This window comes from Mustela putorius, unplaced genomic scaffold, assembly GCF_011764305.1.
Source record: "Mustela putorius furo isolate JIRA1106 unplaced genomic scaffold, ASM1176430v1.1 tig00003834_pilon_pilon_pilon, whole genome shotgun sequence".
Lineage (NCBI taxonomy): Eukaryota > Metazoa > Chordata > Mammalia > Carnivora > Mustelidae > Mustela > Mustela putorius.
The window spans coordinates 60,062,845-60,085,632 of NW_025421987.1; the positions used below are offsets into that span (position 1 = coordinate 60,062,845).

The 22,788-nt window shown below is 42.7% G+C and overlaps 1 protein-coding gene across 2 annotated transcripts in view; it reads left to right on the forward strand.

The window, feature by feature from the left end:
• Positions 1-22,788, forward strand: part of KCNAB1 (potassium voltage-gated channel subfamily A regulatory beta subunit 1) — a 380,466-nt gene that overhangs the window by 277,170 nt on the left and 80,508 nt on the right. For both annotated transcript variants that reach the window (XM_004755616.3, XM_004755617.3), the window contains exons 3-4: positions 18,357-18,394; positions 21,995-22,074. In XM_004755616.3, the coding sequence (XP_004755673.1) occupies positions 18,357-18,394; positions 21,995-22,074 (118 nt within the window). The remainder of the gene's footprint in view (positions 1-18,356; positions 18,395-21,994; positions 22,075-22,788) is intronic.

The window sequence follows — 22,788 nt, forward strand, 5'->3', positions numbered from 1 at the left end:
GTGAATCAATCCAAAATCATCTTGACTAAGTGAACGGAAAACCCAGCCAAAGCAGTGAAAACATCAGCTTATGCCAGAATAGAAACTTCTGGCTTGATGCAGGGATCATACTCTGAACTCAGCAAGTGGGAGGTTTCATTCTCAGGCACCCCTCAGAGTAAAAATATGGTGGCAGCAGCTCCAAGCCTCATGTCTTACTGGCTTTGACTGGCTTGTGTATCCATCTCTGAACTAATTATTGAAGGAATTCAGTCAATCAGGAACCAACGCTGAAGCTGTGGAAGGGTTTAAAGTTACCTCAACCACAGAATGCAGATTCCCAAAAGAAATGTAAAGTGCTCTTGCCCAAAAAGCTCCTCGTTCCTCTGCTTTGAGTTAAGAAGAGAACATAGCCCTGGAGCCTGAAGACATTTCCTCCATCCCCACTTTAGCTTATCTGAGCTTTTTCTATGTCTTTGGTGGCCAAGGTTGAAAATTAAAATTCTCCCAGCCTTTTCTACAGTGTGAGGTGTGCTCAGAGTTTGGTGGCTCAGCTCACATTGACTTCTTGTGACCTCTCTTTGCCTAATCACCAAAACTCTCCTCTGGGGGAGGGGAGGATATATGTAGCTTTGTCTTTTTAATATACTCTCCTTCACATTCCCCCCCCCCAAATGTTGAAGGATCAGTGAGCCCCAGGCTCATTTACAAATAAAAGCTTCATCCTAACACCTGGATAATGAAAATATGCAAAGGAGGACCTCCATGAGAGCAAAGCAGAAAATACCTTCAATGCTCATCTTATATCTGACAACTAATTAAGATAGGAGGAAGAGGCCACCCAACATGTAATTATAGAAAATGGGTGATGAGGTAATGAGAAATAGCTGAATTAGAGCTGACAGTCTAGCTATGGGGCTCTCTTCAGGCTGTGAGGAAGGAAACAGCAGGATGAGCCCGGCTGGTGGGGCCCTGCTTCTGGTAACTGGGACTTTGTCATTTTTCTTCTTAGTTGCTCACTCACTTCCCCTAAGCGTCCGCCTACTGCTCCACGGTGCCCTTTCCCTCAGCCCTGGCTGGGCAGAAAGTGTGGCCCGCTCGGCCTCAGATGGTACTTGTAACCACTGGCTTGCTGAGGAGAAGAGACAGGATGGGTTCTGAGACAGTTCTGGAAGTGGCTCTCTATCTGACTTTGTCACCCCTCACAGCATCATTAGGCTGAAGCTGGAAGAGTAAGGCAGTCCCTCTCCCTTTCAGCACCTTCCTGGGAGAGGCGGTTGGCTGCCATGACCCTGCTGGTGGGTCTGCTGCCTCAGACACCACCAGCGCCTTAGTTTGTGAGCTCTCAGGGGGCCAGGAACCATGATGGATTTGCTCCTCCCTGTCAAGCACGGAGTCTGGCACTCTTCTCGTTCATTCTCATGTTCAGAGATTGCACAAAGATATGCCTGATGCTGTGCTGGGGAAAGGAGAGAAAAGATGCCTCAGAGCCCTGGGGGCTCCAGGAAACAGAGCCCATATTATCGTTTGCCATTTTTCCTCCGCCATCTTGGTATGGTTCTAGGGAAATGATGGGGTCTCAATAAATACTTCCCAGATGAAGTGATAAACTTAGGAGGAGAAGCCGGGGAATCCAAACTAGCATGGCCTGGAGAAGGAACTTTAGGGGAGAAAAAATGATGAGAGAGAGGACTTTGGGAGGATTAGGAAGAATACTGGAGGCCATGCCACAAAGCTTAGAATTGATCTGTTTTGTGATGGGGAGTCACTTGGCCAGATGCATTTTAGGAAGCTCATTCTGGTCACAGTGGTCACAGCAGACAGCAAATTAGAGAGGGCTAGGAATAGAAGCAAGGAGAGAGACTGCCCAGGACTCAAATGTTCTCGCTTTTACAGAAGATTAAATGTAACAATCAGTTAATTGCTCACTAACTGTGAGCTCCGTTCATCATACTGTGTGCATGTACAGAGCGCCTGTACAGAATACATATGGAAATTGTGAGTAAATGAGCCTCGACCAGATTAGTAAGCAAAAGATGGGTAAAGGAAATTTTTTTAAGAGCAAAAAAACAACAAACACAGAAACAGAAAAATGACTTACTATAGGTGTCAGCATAACAAATTACAAAGGTTTAAAGATGGGGTTTTTAAAAAGTGCTAGTTTCTAGATATGTTCTTGATGTTAGAGAACACAAAGAAATCGAAAATAAAGAAATGGGCAAATGAAATCAGACAAATGTGAACGAAAATGAAATGGAGTGGTGGTGTGAAATTCATATTCAATAAAGTAGAATTCAGGGTGCCTGGGTGGCTCAGTGGGTTAAGCCGCTGCCTTCAGCTCAGGTCATGATCTCAGGGTCCTGGGATTGAGTCCCGCATCGGGCTCTCTGCTCAGCAGGGAACCTGCTTCCCTCTCTCTCTCTCTGCCTGCCTCTCCGTCTGCTTGTGATTTCTCTCTGTCAAATAAATAAATGAAATCTTAAAAAAAAAAAAAGTAGAATTTAGGCAAAGAAAAGATAGAGTAATGAGAGGTGATAATTGGTCAACTGAGGTCGCTAAGAAGGAGCAAGGGCATCTGCAGAGAAAAAAAATCTTGGGTAGAAGGAACCCTCTTCCACAGTGACAGGAAGAGAAGGAAAAGGACATGTGTTATTTTAGTTTATGGTCCCTTAACTCAGGAGACAGTGTCAGGCACGCACCAGCTGAGGGGGAAGGAGATGCGGCATCTGCGTACCAGGGGAAGTCCGTGCGCAGTTGCAGACCACCAGGAAATGAGCAGAATGTCAACTGTATCTGTATTGGGTAGGTTGCTAGGTTTGGGAGCAAGAAGTAGAGGGGATTATAGTTTGTCAGCTTTTATGTTCTCTGTGAAGCAGGAAGCTTGATTATCTGCTGATGTTGGAGGAAGAGGAAGTGGGGCCTGAGGTTGAGAAAAGTAGGGCATCTTTGAAATCCAAACAGTGGAGAAAAATTATCAGAAACCAGAGCCGTGGTGGGCTCTAGGCATCATTACTATAGACTGTGAATTTACAATGCAACTGTCTCTGTATTCTGTGACTTTCTCCAGCACAGCTCAGCGTCTTAGTTATGGGTGATGAGAAGCCAGACAGTCAGATTTATCCCAGTGGTGGGGGGGTGGGGGGGAGCATTGCTAGGCAGCCACAGGGAAGGAACAGGGAAGCCATGGAGTTGAGAATAGGGTAAGAAAAATCTTTTAAATACTGAATCTCGTCATTCAGACATCCTAACCTTCCAGATCAAGGAAGGAATAGAAGACAAATTAGACCGGAAGAAAGTAAAGACTTTAAGGACAGAGTGTGTGGGGAAAGGTAACTGCCCAAGATCGGCAAGGGTGAGAAATTTTAGCACCTGAAGGCTAATCCCCCGATTTCTATTGTATGTCTTTAGAAAATGAATGAGGCACACCTCCACTCAAGTTCTCTTATGTGTAATTTCCGTTCTGTACCTCATGGCAACTTTGTGGTCTTCTGTTGCCACTCCATCAATGTTTTCTACTGTGTCATCTAATAGTCATGGCTGGTCTTGCATACTTTTTTTTAAAATTGAGGCTTATACTTGGGAGTTTGCAATATCCAAGGTGTGCTGAATGTATATAGTTCCTATACCAGTGTAACTTTAAGAAGACTTGGCATTTTAGTCACATGGATCAGTGGTTGCCGTGTCCATCTCTAATTGCCCCACTGAGCCATATGAAGAAGACAGTGGATTCTCAATTACCTCTGCTGGGAACAGTGACACAAAATTGAAAATGTGTTTATGTTTGTCTTTGGAATGAATTTTTTAACTTCTGTTGGAGTATGGGCTCCACAGGCACGAAAGCCTATTCAATTAAAATCAAGTGTTGTCTAGACTGAATAAAATATGCAGGAATGGCATAATGACCCAACAGCCCATCTCTGCCTAGGCTTCTGGTAAGCTTTTAGACCTCCATATTGAATTAATCATTCTACACGGCACCAGTGGGAGAAATTCCATCGTGACCCCATCAGACTGATGTGTCTCACTTGTAGCCTGCTCCATCAGGATTGGTGGCCCTTGTTATCTTGTCCCAGAAAACAAGACTGCTGAGGCTCTTTTTTATTCCACCCGTTTTTTATTCTCACTAAGCTATTTTTGCTACAGTCATTTACTGCGACTGGGATTTTTGTACAAGGTTAATAGTACTAATAAAATGAAGGGCAAAGCACCAAAGAAAGAATCTTGAAAGAACAGTCTATAACCCTTTATTTGGTCAGGGTTAAAATCCCTGCAGGACATTACAGTCTCGAGTTTGGGATCCAGACCACTTTCTGCCTTCTTTGTTGAGTTGTTCTGCGTTCCCTGGGCCCAGCATTAAGGTCATATTGGGATCTCATAGAGGGATCGAGTTCATTCCAATGATGTCCCAACTGCTGCCTGGACTAGTTTTTGACCCTGGTGGCCATTACAGATACACAGGAGTTTTAAAAAAATATCTGTGCCTGGGATCTTCCTCAGACCAGTTAAATCAGACTCTCTGGGGGAGGAGCAGGGCATCAGCTCCCAAGTGGTCCTAGTCATTGGACCAGAGTTGAGGAACACTGGCCTGGACAAGGCACTTCAAACTCTATTTCTGACCAGTTGAGGAGGCAGTCCTGGGTCACTGTCCAAGTTATTTGCTTATCAGGAGGCGGACTTTAATATAGAAGCTTTTAGAACCTGAGAAATTTTACTTCCCAGGCTGTGTGGAGGAGGCACAGCCAGAGAGCAGGGAAGTGGTCATGTTTGGTGCCCAGTGCAAGAAGCAAGTGCCAGGTGTGGTGTTTGTTTTTCATTTAGCTTTGGTTCCCAATTAAAATTCACAAATTTGTGGCATTTTTATTGTTTCATTCGCCATTCTCCATGGGTCACTTAAGAAAAATCCAAAGGGAATAATAAACTTTCCCAAGCTTTGTTAAGATGGATATACTGTTAGAACTGATACATTCTAATGCTGACCTTGGCTTTCACTGTGGTCTCTGGAAACATTATTCCTCTTCTTACAGAACTTCTGGTGCTTCAGTTATTATCTCTTTGGATGATAAGAAGGAAAGCAATGCTTAGTAATAAGCATCTGTTGTGTTTATAGTATTGAACTAGACACTTGATAGAAGCTGTTGAAATCACAAGAGCATGGGCTGTGGACCCAGAGTGACTGGGCTCACATCCTGGCCCAAATATTCCAGCAAATAAATCCAAATTACAGAGTGGTCACATGTTTCAAGTGACATAATGTCTATAAAGTATATAGTACAGTGCTTGGCACAACACGAGACTCCAAAAAGCATTGGCTATCTTTGTCATTGTGTTACTAAGTTCTCACGGCAACCCTGGAGCGGGCATCATCATTCATAGTAAAGGTGAACCTATTTATCCATGGATACCCTCATGAGAGGAAATGAGAATACCTACCGTTTAGGATTGTTGAAAAATAAGAGAAAAAAACTCAGGACCTAAGAGGGAGTTGACCTGTAAAAGGGAGTCTATTCTTGATGTAGCAGGGACACTGATAAATCAGATGGATGGTTCCCTTTCCTTGCAGAGAGTTGGCAGGGATCTCCACCAAAACTTCAAGAGCCACAAGACACAAGAATGTGGTGGCACATTCTTCACCTTGATTGCATATTCTTCCCTAGTTAATAGACAGTTCTAGCCCCTCATAGTGAGCGGTCCCTAAGGTTCTAGACGAATCACAAAATGACCAAAGATGGAGAGTCATCAGGTAGATACTTTTGTGCCCCCGGAAGTTTCTTCTGGGAACAGTCTCGATATTTCCTGAAACCAGGGCCCCTGGTGCTAGAAGAAGGAGTAAGAAGAGACTATCAGCACATTAAGAGGACAAATGCAGGCATTATTCTACCATAATGATTCCCAGATCCATGCCAGCCTCCCAGCCCCCTTCTGGATGTTCTTTCATATACATACCAGAGTAGTGATTAGTGGATACCCAGACAACTAACTCACAAAAGCCATAGATGGAGTCATGTAGACGAATTTGTTTCCAAGCAACAAATTAATGAAAAGAAGATCAGCAGGCAATTAAAAAAAAAAAAAGCTTATTGAACATTACTTCTCTGCCGATCGTTTCTTATCTGCTGTTCTTGAATGCATTCAGGCATTAAACACTTTAGAAGCCCCGCCTGTGTACGAGGTTTCATATGGTCTCTTGAGAGACAGAGATTATCCTCTGTTTTTGAAAATGTTAGTAGTTCTGAAAATGTTTCCAGAAGACCAGTCTTCTGTGTTTGAGAATAATCCAAAATATTGTTGACACGGAAATATTATTTTTATATTCCTTGATATCGCTGGCTATGTACATTTCTAAGTAACATTTCATACAGTATCTCTAGGAAGTTTCTTCCATTTCTGTAAAATTGAGACTATGGGGTTATACTGCCATCAGCCCAAAGCCAAAGCCTGGCTGGGAACATCAGTGTCCAGACCAGGCTTCTCCCATATATTAATTACTTTTTCAGTATAGTATAAAATGGCATTTCAAAGGAGAATGTATGTAGATTGTATGTAGAATCTATGTAGAGTTTGGATTATATAGTATCTCCTAAGATTACAAATAACATCAGTATGCTTTTGATTCAGTATTGCTTCATTTTCTCCTTTACCATGATATACTGCTATGCATAATTTGTGCAAAGGGAAGATCTCTATCACTTAATTAGAAATAGTGCATTAAAAAACTTCCATGCATAGTTCTATGGGAGACACAAAAATACCCTATCCACTTGATATAGCTAAGAATTTTCCATTAAGTAAAGGCTGTTACAAGTTGAAGGGAGAAAGAAAAAGCTGAAATCATTAACAGTTGGTAACCATCAAGCATAGATAAAATAAGCTAATAGCAGTAGGTCTATAGTCAATAGGTCTATATCTATAGTCTGTAGGTCAATTTGAGTATAAATTGGGGTTGGGAACTTTTTAATCTTTAGATTTTTCTTAAATTATCCGTTATATATTACCTCAGTTTTAATTCCTATAAATGTCAAAAAACTGTTAGTCAAAAAATGTGGATCATTTTGCATTCCTATTTTCATTAGCAATATTTAATACTGTAAGATCATTAAGCTCAGAGTCCAACAGGGAACATTTGAAGGCTACCTTAAAATAGTTTTCATTTTCTTTTATAGTGTATTACCATCATCTTGTTTTCACTAAGTTTCTTTGCCTTACCTGATGATGGAATTAAAATTTCTTTCCTAGCATATCCTGATAGTTCTATGAACATACCTAGTGGTTTTTATGTACAGATACACCAGAGTTATTAAAAACTTTTACTGTTTGGGGAGACAAGAACTCACTGAACCATCAAAAAAGCATATCCCTACACAAAGATAAAGATTTGATACGAGCTATTCAGAGCTTAAAGAAAACTATAAAGGAGGTCACAGCTTTCAGATTTCTTGACAGCAGTGTTTTTTTAGAGAGTTTTCATTCATAGTAACTTCTATGGAATGGCAAAGATTAATTTTAAAAAAAGATACACACACACACACACACACACAAATACATACACAGAGTGGTCACAAGTATATATACATATATTTATTTGAGTGTATACTATGTTCCGGATCCTGTGCTAGGAGTTCACAGAAAAAAAGGAAGAAAGAAAAAAGGACTTTCAATCTTAACAGCAGATCCCATTTTGAAGGAAGATATTGAAAATACTTCTATTTCTTTAAAACAAAAACAAAACAGCAATTGCCATTTAGCTCTGGTTGTCCCATTTTATTTCACCTACAGGAACTAATATGTGCATCTCACAGGAGTTCTTCCAAAGAACAAAATGAATAAGGCATATGAATGATGCATGGTGGTTTTAAGTGCCCTGGAAACTTCACTGGAAGAAATCTTTTCAGCATGTAATTATCAATATGAAAAAATATGAAGGATGAGGAATTTTAACCAAGAAACATAATACATAATATAGACACTACCTCTTTGTCATGTTCAGGAAGTAGGGAATGCTGTAATTGATTGAAACCCTTGTTTGTGAGTGGATTTCTCAGTTAAGTAATAATGATTTTTTTTAAAAAAATGCTTCTGGTTATAAAAATTATATTTCAACAGTGTAGGCACAAAATTAATCTTTCTCTGACTGACTTTGCTTAGCATAACACCCTCTAGTTTCATCTGCATCACTGCAAATGGCAAGGTTTTTTTAATGGCTATGTAATATTCCATTGTATGTGTGTGAACCACACATCTTCTTTATCCATTCATCTGTTGATGGACATCTGGGCTCTTTCCATAGTTTGGCTATTGTGGACATTGCTGCTATAAACATTTGGGTGCACATGTCCCTTTGGATCACTACATTTGTATCTTTGGGGTAAATACCTAGTAGTGCCATTGTTTAGTCATAGGGCAGCTCTATGTTTAACCTTTTGAGGAACCTCCATACTGTTTTCTTACTATGTATCACTAATTGTAACATCTAAATGTGGAGAGTGGGTTATTGTTTCGCAGTGGAAGATGGAGAGCAGTGAAATTTCATTCCTATGTTATGTTCACAAAAGCCCTGTTGAGTAATGTCAACCCCCGCAGTTCAGCTTTATAACGCCAAGCTGTCTCTCCTAAACTTCATGTTCCCACCCTGCCTTCAGTACTTCCATCACTATGTCCTCGTCTTTAAACTTGCACTGATCCGATTCATGGGGAGACAAAACAACGTGGTTCCAGACAGATTTGCCCTGGAACAAATCTTAAAACCAAATGGAGGGGCGCCTGGGTGGCTCAGTGGGTTAAGCCTCTGCCTTCGGCTCAGGTCCTGATCTCAGGGTCCTGGGATCGAGCCCGGCATCAGGCTCTCTGCTCAGCAGTGAGCCTGCTTCCCCCTCTCGCTGCCTGCCTCTCTGCCTGCTTGTGATCTCTCTCTGTCAAATAAATAAATAAAATCTAAAAAAAAAAAACAAAAAAAACAAATGGAGCTAGCAGTATCCCTTGACACCAAAATATGTAAAGCTTTAAATCAAAGAAAGAAGGAAAATGTCAAATATTTGTACATTCTCCAAAAGGATCATGAAGAACCTATTGTCAGTCCCAGCCATTTAACCCTTAAAATGTCAAGGCTACACATAGTCATTAGAAGAAGGTCCAGGGTTCAGCTCTGCACAGGTTTTTCTGGGTGTCCAGCCTGCCCCACCCCAACCTGACCTAATCTAGGACCACTCCCCTTTGCTTTTGCCTGGCCCACTAGTACACCGGGCCCACTACTACACTGGGCCCCAGAATTCCTTCAATGGCAGGCACACCTCGTTATGGCCCTGCCCTTAGCCTTTGCTTCAGAGTTCGTAAGAGTTGAAGAGCTTAAAGCCCAGGATGGTTCTGTGCGTGAGGTCTTACTGGAAAACAACTTAAAACCCGTCCTCAGGTTGAGTTGAGAGAATGTGGGGCATGGAGGTGGCTCAGAAGACTGGGAGCAAGTGTATGCCATTCTTCACAGATGAGACAATTTGGGGGCAGAAACTGGTGTAACACTTAAGAAGGTTCAGTGGAGGAGGCATATGGCAGAGGGAAGAACATAGGAAGTTTCGCGAAAGCGGGGTGTTATTACAAGCATTTAGAGCAAACACCACGCACATCACTTGTCTGGAGCAGTGGTGGAGCTTGGGGGAGGCGTCATTAACAGAAAACAACACAGGGCTGGGAGAGACCGGGGCCTTGGAGAGTCTGCAACTAACCAGCTGTGGAAAGGTACTTCTCTACTACTCCACTTCCTCATCTATAAAATGTGGGAACACTTCAGATCTTCCAGACGTGCCCATAAATGAGAATACTGCTTGCACTTTACCCGTCTGAAAGCCCACTTTCATTCCACATGGACTTCACCACTTCCTTAGCTACTTATATAGCTGGTTCAAGCTCTTTTATTAAAGTGCAGGTGTGACACCCTCCTCTCCCCCTCCCCCAGAGCCGGGGTGGTATTACTGGTTCTTGCAAGAAGAGGTAATCAAAGTAGAAAAGAAAAGGCTAAGTTGTTATCATATTTGTTAACTCAGGCCAGATGCTCATTAGCAATACACTAGAAGCCAAAAATGAAAAACCAGACTGCAGCCTGGATCCAAAAATAAGGGCCAGGCTCTGTGGAAAACATCAACAGATGCAAAACCAGAACAAGGAAGAACGTTCTGTCTGCGCCGTTGGAAAAAGACAGAACCTTGAGCTATATCCCAGGCACACAGGCACAGATCCGTATTTAGGTGATCAGTGGCGACCACCCAGGTTTAAAGATAAAGAGGAGATACAAAAATCTCAGCATGGGAAGAGTCTATGGTTTTCAACCCTGACTGTAATTGGAATTATCTCAGCATCTTTTAAAAGTTCCGATTCCAAGATCCTGTCCCTAGAAGTTCTGCTTTAATTGATCTGGTGAGGGACCATTTAAAGCTACTATTCAAAGTCCCCCAGGCTGTGCACACTTACAGCCAGAGCTCAAGACCTCTCATCCAAGGACATGAGAGAGGGAAACAACTGACATGCTGCCCATGTTCTGGGTTAGACAACCCTTCTTCCTAGGACTGGAATGTCCGTAGTTTGAACACGTTTACTGATTTAATAAATGATTATTAGGTACCTACTGTGTGTAGTAGCTTCCTCTTCAGGGACTAAGATGAAAAATTAAATTAAACTTGGCCTTTCCCTTGGGACAGTTGATGGGGAAGTCAAAGGAGAAAATAAATTATGTAGCCACAGAGCAATGTGGTTAGTACAAGAATAGTGGTTTGTTCAGATTAGTAGGATGAGAGTGAATGGGGTGACTTCTCCTTCCATCAAAGTCTGAACACAGAATCATGAAATCATAGAGATGAAGGAAGCTTGAGGTTCTGAATTTTGTGTGTGAGGAAACTAGAAATCAAGAGGTTGGAACAGGACCTAAAACCCTAAAATACTCATTCTGACTCACCAGAGGAAGTGTTATGGAACTGTGTTCCACAGCGCTGGATTCCAAGGCTGGTTGTTAAGGAATAAGTAGGATTTATTGGGCACAAGGACATGGGAAAGGGTTCCATTCCCAGAAGGCTCAGCGTGAAGTTCAGACAGGAAAGTACACGCAGGGCAAGGACCTGGACTGATATCAGGTAGTGGCCAACAGCTTGGTGCCCCTCCCCCAAATGAGCACTGATCCTGGACTAACACGCTTTCCTGCTTTCTCATGCAGTTTGGGGGGGGGGGGGATGGTCCTACCTTCAGTTCCACTTCTCTCTAGGAATAATTCTATTCTAGTGGGAGTAAATACATTAGTTTTGTCCCATGAGTTGTCTAAGTTTAATGAGATCTGGGCCTTGAATGTCAAACCTTAAACTTTTCAGTGATATAGCAGATTAATAACTGTACACACCTCTAGATTAAATAGCCTTTGACATTGGGTCAGCTCTGACTACCTAGAGTTGACATATGCTCTACTTGCAAAACAAAAATTGTTCAATCCATAATGAAATGTGTTGAATTGGTTCTCCATTCTCCTCTTCCTCTGACCTTGGTATTGTCCCTCAAGTTTCAACTTCTCTCATATCCCACATCCTTTTAATCAGCAAACCCTGTTGGTTCTCCTTCAAAAGCTATCCAAAATTCAAGTACTTCTCACCATCCTCACTACTACTATCTCAGACCAAACCATTGTCCTGCATCATCTGGGTTATCCCATCAGCCTCCTAATTGGGGCTCATGTATCACACTAGCCACAGGGGTGTGTCCTCCATACTACAGATGTTACATCTCGAAGAGCGTGTGGCTGTGTCCCTTCTCTATTCAAAATTCCTTATTGGCCTGTCCAGGGTCCTTCGTATGACTGACGGGACCCCATGTGATTTGTTCTCTATGACTCCTTGGACCTCACTTTTTCTTCTCTGACCACATGGTCCTCCTTATTGACCTTGAGCATGCAAGCAAGCCCCCGCTCCCCACAGTTCACCCTGAAATTGGAATGCTCTTCCTCCAGATGGCTGCATGGTGAGCTCTTCTACTTGTTTTGGGTCTTTCTTCAAAAGCCACTTTCTTTGTGAACTTTATTTGGCCACCCTATCTAAAATCTCAACACTCACACCCTGACATTTCATATACGCTACCCCTGCCTTCTAAAAATGACTCCCTTTAACGCTCACCAGTAAGCGTTATGTATTTTATATTTTATTGACTTACAAAATATTAACATTCAAAAACAAGTACTATATTTTTAATTTTTCTTATTATTTTGTCTTTCTTCCTAAACTGACTCCAGAAATAATTTTTCGTTTTGTTCACTGGTATATTCTGATAATTTAAACCTGGCACATGGTACACTCAATAAATGCTAATTGAATGAAAAAGTACAGAAAAATTACCTGTGGCATTATGAATATTACAATTGTGTTTACACATTCCTTTTTTGATAGCTATTTTAAAAAATCCAAACCATAAGAAGTTCAAATTGGACTATAGAAAAGGAAGTCACCAAATCTATAACCTTAAAATGATTCAAACCTCAATTGAGGGACATTCTACAGTGTGCTTGACTGTTACTTTTCAGAAGTGTCAAGGTCAGGAAAGACGAGGGAAAACTCAGGAACCGTCATAGAGCAGAGGAGCCCAAGGAGATGTGATGACTAAAGGCAAAAGTTGGATCCTGCATTGGATGCTGGGACAGAAAAAGACACTGGAATTCAGAAAGGGTCTGCAATGTAGTTACTAGTGCAGTACTGATGTTAAAATCCTGCTTTTATTTTTGTTTGTTTTAAATATCCCGATTTTTGATAACTGTGTTAGGATGATATAAATGTTCAAGGGCCAAGGAGGTAGCCTACATGAGCAGACATTATTGCATCGAAACGTCTAAATAGCTCTTCAGAAATCAGAGAGGGAGACAAACCATGAGAGACTCTGGACTCTGGGAAATAAATGGAGGGCTGTGGAAGGGGAGGGCAGTGGGAAAATGGGGTAACCAGGTGATGGGCATTAAGGAGGGCACGTGATATGATGAGCACTGGGTTTTAGACGCAACTGATGAATCATTGAACGCTGCACCAAAAACTAATGATGTACTCTATGTTGGCTAATTGGATTTAATAATAAATAAATATCTCTTCATACTCAAGCAAGGAGGTTGTTTAAATGATAAACATGTTTCCTGAATGAATGACAAGAAGCAATTACCCTATAAACCACCAACAAGGCAACTAACTGGCTGAGATAGGGTGTGTGTGTGTGTGTGTACACACACATACACATGCATGCATGTGCAAAACAGGTTTTTTTTTTCTGGTTCAGTCATTTTTCTGTGTCATAGTAGCTATATGCACTGGATACAAACAGATTTCCAAAGCATATGCTCCCTGGTATACAAAGGAGTTTTATCAGAAGACACAATTCAAAGTTCTCTTTCTACTCTGCTTTTAAAAGGCTGGAAATAACAAGTGTCAGTTTAGTAAAATTATCTTCTAAGTAATATCCCACTAATTTGAGATTTCACAGTGAAATAATCATATGCCGTTGTAGGTCTCAAGAAGGCATGTTCTCTCTTATTAGAGGCAGAAAAATGAGGAAACATGTCACAGAGGATTTTTAAGAATCCTATTAACTAACAAACCACCTTATATCTTCTGGAGGGGAGCAGTAAAGAGTAAAATCATTCAAGCGTTCTCCTGTCTGGAAGGCTGCTGCTCCATCTCTCCCCAGCAGAAGGGTACGTGCCCTGTTTGTAAGTGGGAGCTCTTCTTTTGGGGGCAGCTGGTGAACTCTGCTTATGCTGTTCTACCCCCTCCTCATTGGAGGTCTGGGGGCCAGAGAGATAGACTTTCCCTTGTCCTTCTCCGGGAGGGGGTTCAGCTGGGTGGGTCCCTGGAGACAAGGAGAAACACATCAATCACCTGGGGACTCGCAGAGCGGTTGACGAGCATTACTCATGTTTCCATAAGTCAAAATAAACATGTTTGTTTATGGTGGGAAACTATCCCAGTATTTTTAGATTAGAAGTCAAGAAGGCAATTCAGTCCAAATTAACCAAGACGTATTGATTATCCAGTAAGGACTTACTTCTATTCTAGGGCTGTGGACCTAGGATGAATGGAATAAAATCTTAACCCTCAGACAGCTTACACCCTAGTAAAAGATATAAAAGTTTATCAGCAAATAACTGTAAGATAAAAGTAGGAAATGTCAAAAGGACCAGGGAGGTAGCAGACCTAAAACAATGTTGTAAGAATGAGAAACTATGTCAAAAGGTATGCAACTTAATATATACATTTATATATTTATATAATTTATATATAATATCCATATTCCACCTGTATTAAAAATTTTTAGCTAAATGGAAAAGAAAAACAATTATTCCTGTTTTTTTTCATAATTCATTACTGCTTCGATTTGAAATCTGAAGCCTGACATGTATTTCTTCTGAACCAGTCAGAATCTGTAGATTCTGATCTATAGAATCAATCAGGCTCTGTATTTTTTCACTGTGATATACGGAATATAGCGTTAAATGCTTCAACTCAGGGGTGGGAGGTGGTTTTCTCAGATTCATTTTGGAATAAATCTTCTCCTAAGCAAAGGCTCTCCCGATGTGGATCACATCTTTGTAAATGGTCCTGCTCACTGAGGGGATTCCTCCAAGATGTGTGTGTAATCTCAGCTTTCAATATTATCACATTCAGCCTTCAATAACATTTTGTACTACTGTCCAATAACTTTAAATCATAGCCCTTCCCTTGTACCAACAAAAATTATCTGGGGTGTCTGGGTGGCTCAGTTAGTTAAGCATCTGACTCTTGATCTCAGCTCAGGTCTTAATCTCAGGTGTGAATTCAAGCCCCACATTGGGCTCCCTGCCTTTGGCTCCATTACTTAAATTAAAAAGCAGGGTAAAAATAAACTAATAGAGGTAAGCTAAATAATGTTAATTTCTTTTCATAAAGTTGGAAATCCAGTATTCAATGGTCCAGCTTCGCAGAATGAATTTCAAGCTATTTTAAAATTATTTTTAATTATTTTCATTTCTGGAAACTGATTTCAGCATAAGAAAGGGGATCACATTATTCCTAAACAAGTGAATTTCCCAAAGATTCTCATTTTGTCAGGACTGAGAGAAGCCAATGAGACATTTGTACAAATACTTGCAAATGCACCCATAGAAAAATAGAAGATGTAAATGAATTGTAGTATCAGTAAGAAGCTTTCAACTTTGAGCCAGTCTTTGCTGTTAAGAGGAGATAAGACCATATCCTCTGATGACAGGAACTGTTAAAAGAAACCTCTTCAGTATCACAGCCTAAGTAAGCCAGGAAATTTATCAACCAAACACTGACCTGATTTTTCTCCAAGATACAGAACAATAGTTAATTCGTGGTACTAATTACTTGTCCCACTTCAGCTTTTTAGCCCAAAGCGATTCTTTTTTTTTAAGATTTTATTTATTTATTTGACAGAGAGAGAACACAGTAGGCAGAGAGGCAGGCAGAGAGAGGGGGAAGGCTCCCTGCTAAGCAGAGAGCCGGACGTGGGACTCGATCCCAGGACCCTGAGATCATGACCTGAGCTGAAGGCAGCGGCTTAACCCACTGAGCCACCCAGGCGCCCCGCCCAAAGCGATTCTTAATGAGTGATGAAATTAACGGACTTAGGTACAGTGCCCATACAAAATACTACCACTCTGGGTCTGTTGCTTGACAAAGCCAACATCAACCCTGCCCTCTGTGAAAGCCTAGTCCCAGTAACACTTATAATTTAGAACAGTGCATTCTACAGCCAATGATCTGCGTACTTTCTCATCACAAAGTAAACCATTTCCTGATATTTTGCCTTTTAGGGACACCTTGTCTAAAAGTTCATTGACCCCTCCAAAATTCTCCCCACATCACAGATAAATATAACTAATGGTCTGCTATAATTTCATCCACATTCTCATTGGCTGCAACAGAAAGTGCCACCAATAATTTAACTGATCCTGAAAGTTCTCAACCGTATTTTTTAACATGCTGAGCTACAATGTTTCTGGTTACGCTAATGTTTGCAAATGCGTGTTTATGCTCTAGACACATAATTTCTGCTGCATTCAAAAGAGATTCTTATAAAAAGCATTGTCTGTAAAAAGGTTTTGATGCCCAGGCAGTTTTTTCTTTAATAGAGAACTACATTTCACAGAGATCACTTGTTTTATTCGCATTCAAAAACAAACATTACTGTTTTTTCAGTCCATTAAGTTTTTCAACGTCTATCTTCATATACCAGTGCAGGCTGGTTTTTTATGGTGCCTTAAGTTGTCATTTTTCTAGGCACACATTCTTTGTTGGGACAGTCTTCCTGTTCAACCCCAAAAATTCTTCAAAAGTGCTCTTCTCGCTCTCTCTCTTTTTTAGTAATCATCTCTCTTTCTCAGGAGATGCATAAGCTTACCTTTTCCTTAACTTTACAGTAAGAAAAACAGCAGTACCTAATAACTGCTATTTGATTTCAGTGTCGGAGCCAAAGGAAGGTACGTGGACTTTCACAAACTAGGGAGTGCATAATCCTTACCCAGAGGGCACTACCCCTCTGATTCAGGGCATGTCTGCCTTGTGGAGGACACCAGCCTTCTGTTGTTAAAGAAGCTGGAAATGAGACACTTGAAGGAAAAATTTCCTAATTATTTAAATAATTGTACCTTATTCAAAATTTATTAAAATGCCAAGAGGGTCAGCATTGTTCTAGCCAGGTAACACGGGTCTTCAAGTATGGGCTGCCCATCTGTAATCTCTGGGGATGTTGAGTAGAACAGTAAAATAATTTGTATCCTATTTTTGTTATAGTTCCTGAAAACTAAGAAGAGAAAAGGTACAATTCCACCAGGCTGTTTCTAGGGACTATAGAATCCAAATGCCATAATTAATTTGGAAATAGTCTAATGAGGCAGTGAGATGCTATGAAACGGATATCCTTCTTGAAGCCAGGCCTGTTTGGGGAATCCTGGGTATTTCTCTTTTTAAAGGCTGGTTGACATCAGATTCCTCATCTGGAAGGAGGGATAATATGGTTGGCTTGGAAGTTTGCTAAGATGGTTAGAAATAAAAGTACACACGTTTCTCAGCATGCTGTCAGCATTTGTAAGCTGTTCATAAATGCTAACTTTGACTGTTGGGAAATGCAGCACATACAACTCCACGCATTCCTTAGTATGCGCCACCAGTATCGGTGGTTCCCCGGCTCTCCATCCTTCCCCTCCCTTCAGCGCCCCCCACCTCCCGCTTCTCTGCATCGTGTCTTCTCACTCTGCTCCATGGTCCACCGCAGCTTGTCAGCCCCCGCTGAGGGCCCCCACCCCTTTATCTCCCTTGGGCTCTTACCTGCACCTAGATTGCCCGTTCCTTCCTTCATCACTCCGCTATCTCCCTTGCAACTCAAGCAAAGTGTCGCCTCTCCCAAGAAGTCTTTCTGGAGGGCCACCGCCCTCTAGTTTAGGTAGAGCGCTCCCTCCCTTACTGACTTGGGTTTGCTTCAATCTGGCTTCGTAGTGTTGGAAACTGTGAGCTCCTGGGAGAGAAGAATTAGGTCGGTCACCTCACTGTCCCTGGCACCTGGGTGTAATGTCTTTGCCAGGCATGTCATTCAGGCTAAAAACAAAAACAAAAACAAACAAAAAACAAACAAACAAACAAAAAAAACGGATCAAGGAGGGAATGAATGATTGCAAGGACTATAAACTGGCCTGGCCAGAGCCAGTGTCTGCTTCCCTCTTGTTGTACAAATACAAATCTTTGGCTGCTGGTTGTGCCTCTCTCCCCCTGCCCTCCCAATCCCCACTCCAGCCCTTGCCTCCACCTCCAAACCAATAAAGATTTCCATTCTGAAGTAGCAGGTTGGAACAGAGAACCTGCTGAAGTGTCACCTCCTGGGGCTTGCATGGGGACTGGAGGGACATCTGAGAGGATTCCTTTTGAGAGGGAATACAAAGCGGAGTCCCTTCTTGGAGGTCAAGAAGGGAAGAACTGTAACACAAGGGCTCTACCATTCCTTTTCAGAAATGGTGGCTTCATGTACCTTCTCTCTTATACCTTCAGAACTGGTGGCTTCACCACAATTCATATGGAGCCAAAACAGACTTGGTAGAACTGCATTCTTGCACCCGATCTTTTGTGGTCCTACATCAGAAGAAACATCAATCTGTAGGGCAGGGCTTCAATTAGCATATGAGTCCTTTGAGTGAAGAGGGTTACAGACCCCCACTGGAGTGTTCACTGAGGGCAGGAGGAAGGCTGGACTTCTTCCAGATACCCAATGTGGCCCCCTGGAAACCTTTGTGAATGACCTAGCAAAGGAGTGAAAAAGTGTTTCCTCTCATTATGCATAATATTAGAAAAATGCTTATAAATAAAGTGCAAATATTTATTCTTTTCTAGGAACATGGGTGACATTTGGAGGTCAAATCTCAGATGAGGTAAGTTACCTTTGGCTTCCATTTTGGTGACCAAAGAAAGTGTAAAGCTGTGCAGTGGGAGTATTTTTCTTGGGGGTCCTAGTGTTTAATAAGGAAATGGTTAAGACTGAGTCAAAGATAATTTGACTTCTTGTATTTTTCACACTTAGACTATTAGCAGCCCTTGAGATTGTCAGTCTATGAGATATGCAAGCACAGTTGTTAGAGAAGAAACCAATTTGGCTTTAGTATTCAGTTGCTTTATGGAAAGATTTCATTGCTGTGGGGTGTGTGTGTGTGTATTTTGGCTCCACCTAGAGTGACCAACTCATCCTAGATTGCAGGGACTTTTCCTTCCTAGCCTGGGACCTTTCAGTCCCGGCTGGTCACAGCGCCTTGGGCAAGTTGATCCAACCTCTCTGAACCCCAGGTCCTCTGATGTGAAATGGGATGATAACATTTACCTTGGAGGTCCGTTGAAAGGATTAACCACATTTTACCCATGAGGTGTTTATACAGCTCTCTGACTGGTGGGTAGCAGACACCCAATAATGGCAGCTATAAGAGTTTATTTATCATAGAATTCCTCTAAATCTTTGTCGACACATTCAAAGCGGTGATATTCTTATCCTGGCCTTTAAGGAATATCTTCATGGCATAAGTGAGTCACGTGGGCATCAAACATTAATAACTCCCCAAGGACCACGTTATCAAGCCCTCTGATTCCTTTTTGTCTACCTGCAACACCACTGAGGAGTCTGGGATAGTATGTCTGAGCAGATACACTCAGTGGGATCCAGCCCCCTCTGCCACTAGATTTACTACCATTTACTAACAGTTGCCACATCAGTAAAATGCAGGGGATCGCCCCTACTCAGCAGGATTACAATTAAGATTAATGAAATGATGTTTATGAAATGTTCAACCAAATGCCTGGCCCAGAACTTACCATCTTCTTACTGTCATTCCTAAGGAGAACCTTGGGGGAACAGACAGTCTTTCCCACTGCTTCCAAGTTCACCAGTGTTATTTATTAGATCCAGAGAATAGGAGCCTTATCTGCACATTCTCACCTGTCTAAATGCCCATTCCCAGGATTGGGCATAGGTCACCATAGAGAGTTTGTCCCATGGGGGATTCCCTGGAAAGTAGACCATGCTGGAGATTAGCATACAGAACAGTTATTAGAAAGTTGGGCCCCAGTGCAGTCTTAACAGTAACCACGGCTGACCCCATGGGAAGCTCCAAAGCTGAGACAGCCCCAGAGTTGTCCCAGGTTGGGGCCGGAGGACTGAGTATTTATAGCCTTTGTATGACCAGTCATTGGAGAGAGGCTGCCCTAGGAAGTGGATCTCACCTTTTGCGGGACAACTGTTTTAGCCAAGTGCAATTTCCTGGCAGCTAGGAGAATAGGTCCAGTTCTGAAGGAGGCTCTGGGGGGTCATCACAGGGCTCATTATAGGGCTATCTGACGAGTATCAGGTAAAGTGTGTGGAGGAGGCACAGAGACGAGTCCACAAATATCAAAACCGTGGCCACAGACTTGAGTCAGATACAAAGCAGGTGACCGGGAGGGAGATCTAAAATTAATTATCCACTGAATCCAGCAACTGCATGACCTTCTACTGCCTGTTATGGCAGCCAGAGGAGAAAAAGACAAAAATACCTTTGCTTTAGGAGCAGAAGGGCCAACTGTTAAGGGCACCATCTTCCCTTTCATGTCTGCTCTCCTCTTTACTGTATCTGCTCTCTGCTGCAACGAGCCCAGCTTGCCCAGGTCAGAGTGTGCAAGGCTGGCCTCTGAAATACATCATTTCAAAATTATAGTTCTAAAAACTGCACAATAAAGCTGTCATGAATGGCTGCAGTCGCCTCACCTCAGATGCAGACCGGACATTTAGCCACTGTCCTTCCAGTGAACAGCTGTGACTTACCAACCCCCCCCCTGCTCCCTGCTGAGAGAATGCCAGCAAGCAGGAGAAGGGGAAGCCCAGACCACAGCCCCGCCTGCAGCCGAATTGCCTGAGCTCAACCATTTCCATGAGGGAAAAAGCAAGCCAGTAGCCATGAATTCCCCTCCCCAGTTTTTCTGCCTTACCTCTGATTCCTGTGAGCTCAGCACAAAGCAGGTACAAATTGTCAATCCTGGGACGACCGGGCTGTGACGTGCTCACTGACTACCACCGGTGCTGCCTCGGGAGCTGGTGATATTTCCATTACTGGGAGAATTCAACCATATATCAAACAGTCACTTGACGGGTATTATCAAAAGGACCCACATATCACAATAGATAATTCTGGGAGGTGTCTTCCTAAGATGATTTGGCTTCATCATAAAACAAAGATATTGGTTACTCATGTGAATATTTATAACTACGATAAATACGTATGTATCACTATCTTCTAGCACTTAATTTTCAGAGTTTTATTTATATTTTCTTACCTATAAGGTAATTAGGGTTCCTGGAATTGCACGTCACAATAAACACAAGTCAAACTGGCTTTATCCTAGGTAGAAATTAAAGTTAAGACAAGTATAGTTTTCCCCATCATGACATCGGCCAGGGTTTGCACCGTGTATTTTCCTTGTGTTATGTCACATCACATACTAAGTTATTCTAACACAGCTATTATTCTAAAGGATTGGCGTGGACTCCCTTTTTCTAGCCTAATAATTTTCTTGATATGCCGATTTTAAAAACAACAGGGAAAGACTTCATCTTGGAAATGCTGATGAAGCACCTCAGCCTGCAATCAAACACGTAATGGAAAAATCCATTTTAATTACTTGTGAGGTGTGTGATTTTCAGTGGACCAGTAGGTCTGTCAGCAGGTCTGTTGTTTATCGCTGTCGCACTATAGCCTCCCCTCCAGGTGTTGTTTCTAGGGACCTTGGCACTCTTACTCTTGGTACTACTGGATGCTTGCCCTTGGTGTCCAGCAGCACAAAGGAAGGAACAAGGAGCGTGGGGATGTATTTGCAGTCTGAATGGTGGGGAGCGGGATCCCCCGAGCCAGCACATGCCCTCACTCCCTCCCCTCTGCCATCCAGCTGGCTGGTGGCTCCGTGGCTGCGGCCGGGGTTTTGCTGAGCTACGGGTGCTGTTAGGGCTCTGTCTGACCTCTGGTTCATCAGCACGGTCCACTAAGCCTCAAGCGGAAAAAGCACAGGCTTTTAGGTCAGGAGTCACCCCCCTGCCAAAACCCATTGGCTTGGAGAAAAGAGAAGAAGAGAAATGGAGTCGCCAGTGGTACAACTGACACTCTTTGTCAGAGAGATTACGATGCTGCAGAGAATGTTGTCAAACCAGATCTTCCAAACCGAGTGAAAAACACAGATCTCCCCACCTTACCTCACCCTGCTCCTGAGGGCTGACTTATCCGAATGCTGAAGGAAATCTCTTAGGGCCGGTCTCTATCTGAGGCCCTATAAAGCTTTTCCCCTATATATGCTGGTATCTTGAATCTTCTTCTTTTTCCTTCTGTAATGCAACTGATAAAAGCAAGGAGTGGTTATAGTGAGATTTCGGTGTTCTTAAAGACCAGCAGAGGATTACAAAGTGGTTTCCTGGGTTGGGAAACCATTTGGCTTTTCTGAACGACCTCCACACCGTCTTGCAGGTTGCTGAACGGCTGATGACGATTGCCTACGAAAGTGGAGTGAATCTCTTTGATACCGCTGAAGTCTATGCTGCTGGAAAGTAAGTCACTGCCTTGAAGGCCTTTCTGTGCCCCTCAAGTGGCATTTGTGGTACCAAGAGTCTGCCCAGACCATGGCTGACATGACACTCTGGTGGCACTGCTTTTCTCCCTTTCTCTATCCCCATCCCTTGAGTTGGGGGTATTGACTGCCTCTGGTCCTCTCTGCCCACACAAACCTTCCCGCCCCTGGCCCCATATGACAAGTGGACTGAAAACCTCGCCACGGGCCACCTGAAGGGCAGAGATGGCTGGTACCAGCGTGGTGACAGAGATCAAGAAATGTGAGTTGGCTACCTGAGTAGATTCCAGCCTACTAGTTCCAAAGCTCATCCTGTTATTTTATAACGGCATGTCATTGTTCCTCACCACTGCCCACCCCCCAACTGGAGGGAAACTGGGGCGTTCTCTCTGCCGGGAATCTGGGGCTGCTTTTCCCATTGGCGGGCCCATCCCTCCACCTAGCACAAGGAGAGCAGAGATTAAAAGTGGGGTCCTCAGAGATGCCAAGAAATTTAGTCTGTTTTATAGGAAGGCATTTCAGACCCCACTCTGAGGACAGAGATGACTGTGTTTGAGCCTTGCTGCTTTTGCTAGTGAAGTCACACCAGCTCCAACCTTTGCATGGACACCAGAGCAGGCTGGGGCTCTGAGATAGGACTCACGGCTCAGCCAGGCCATGTGGAGAATGTGCCCTCGTGCCAGGTCTCATTGTC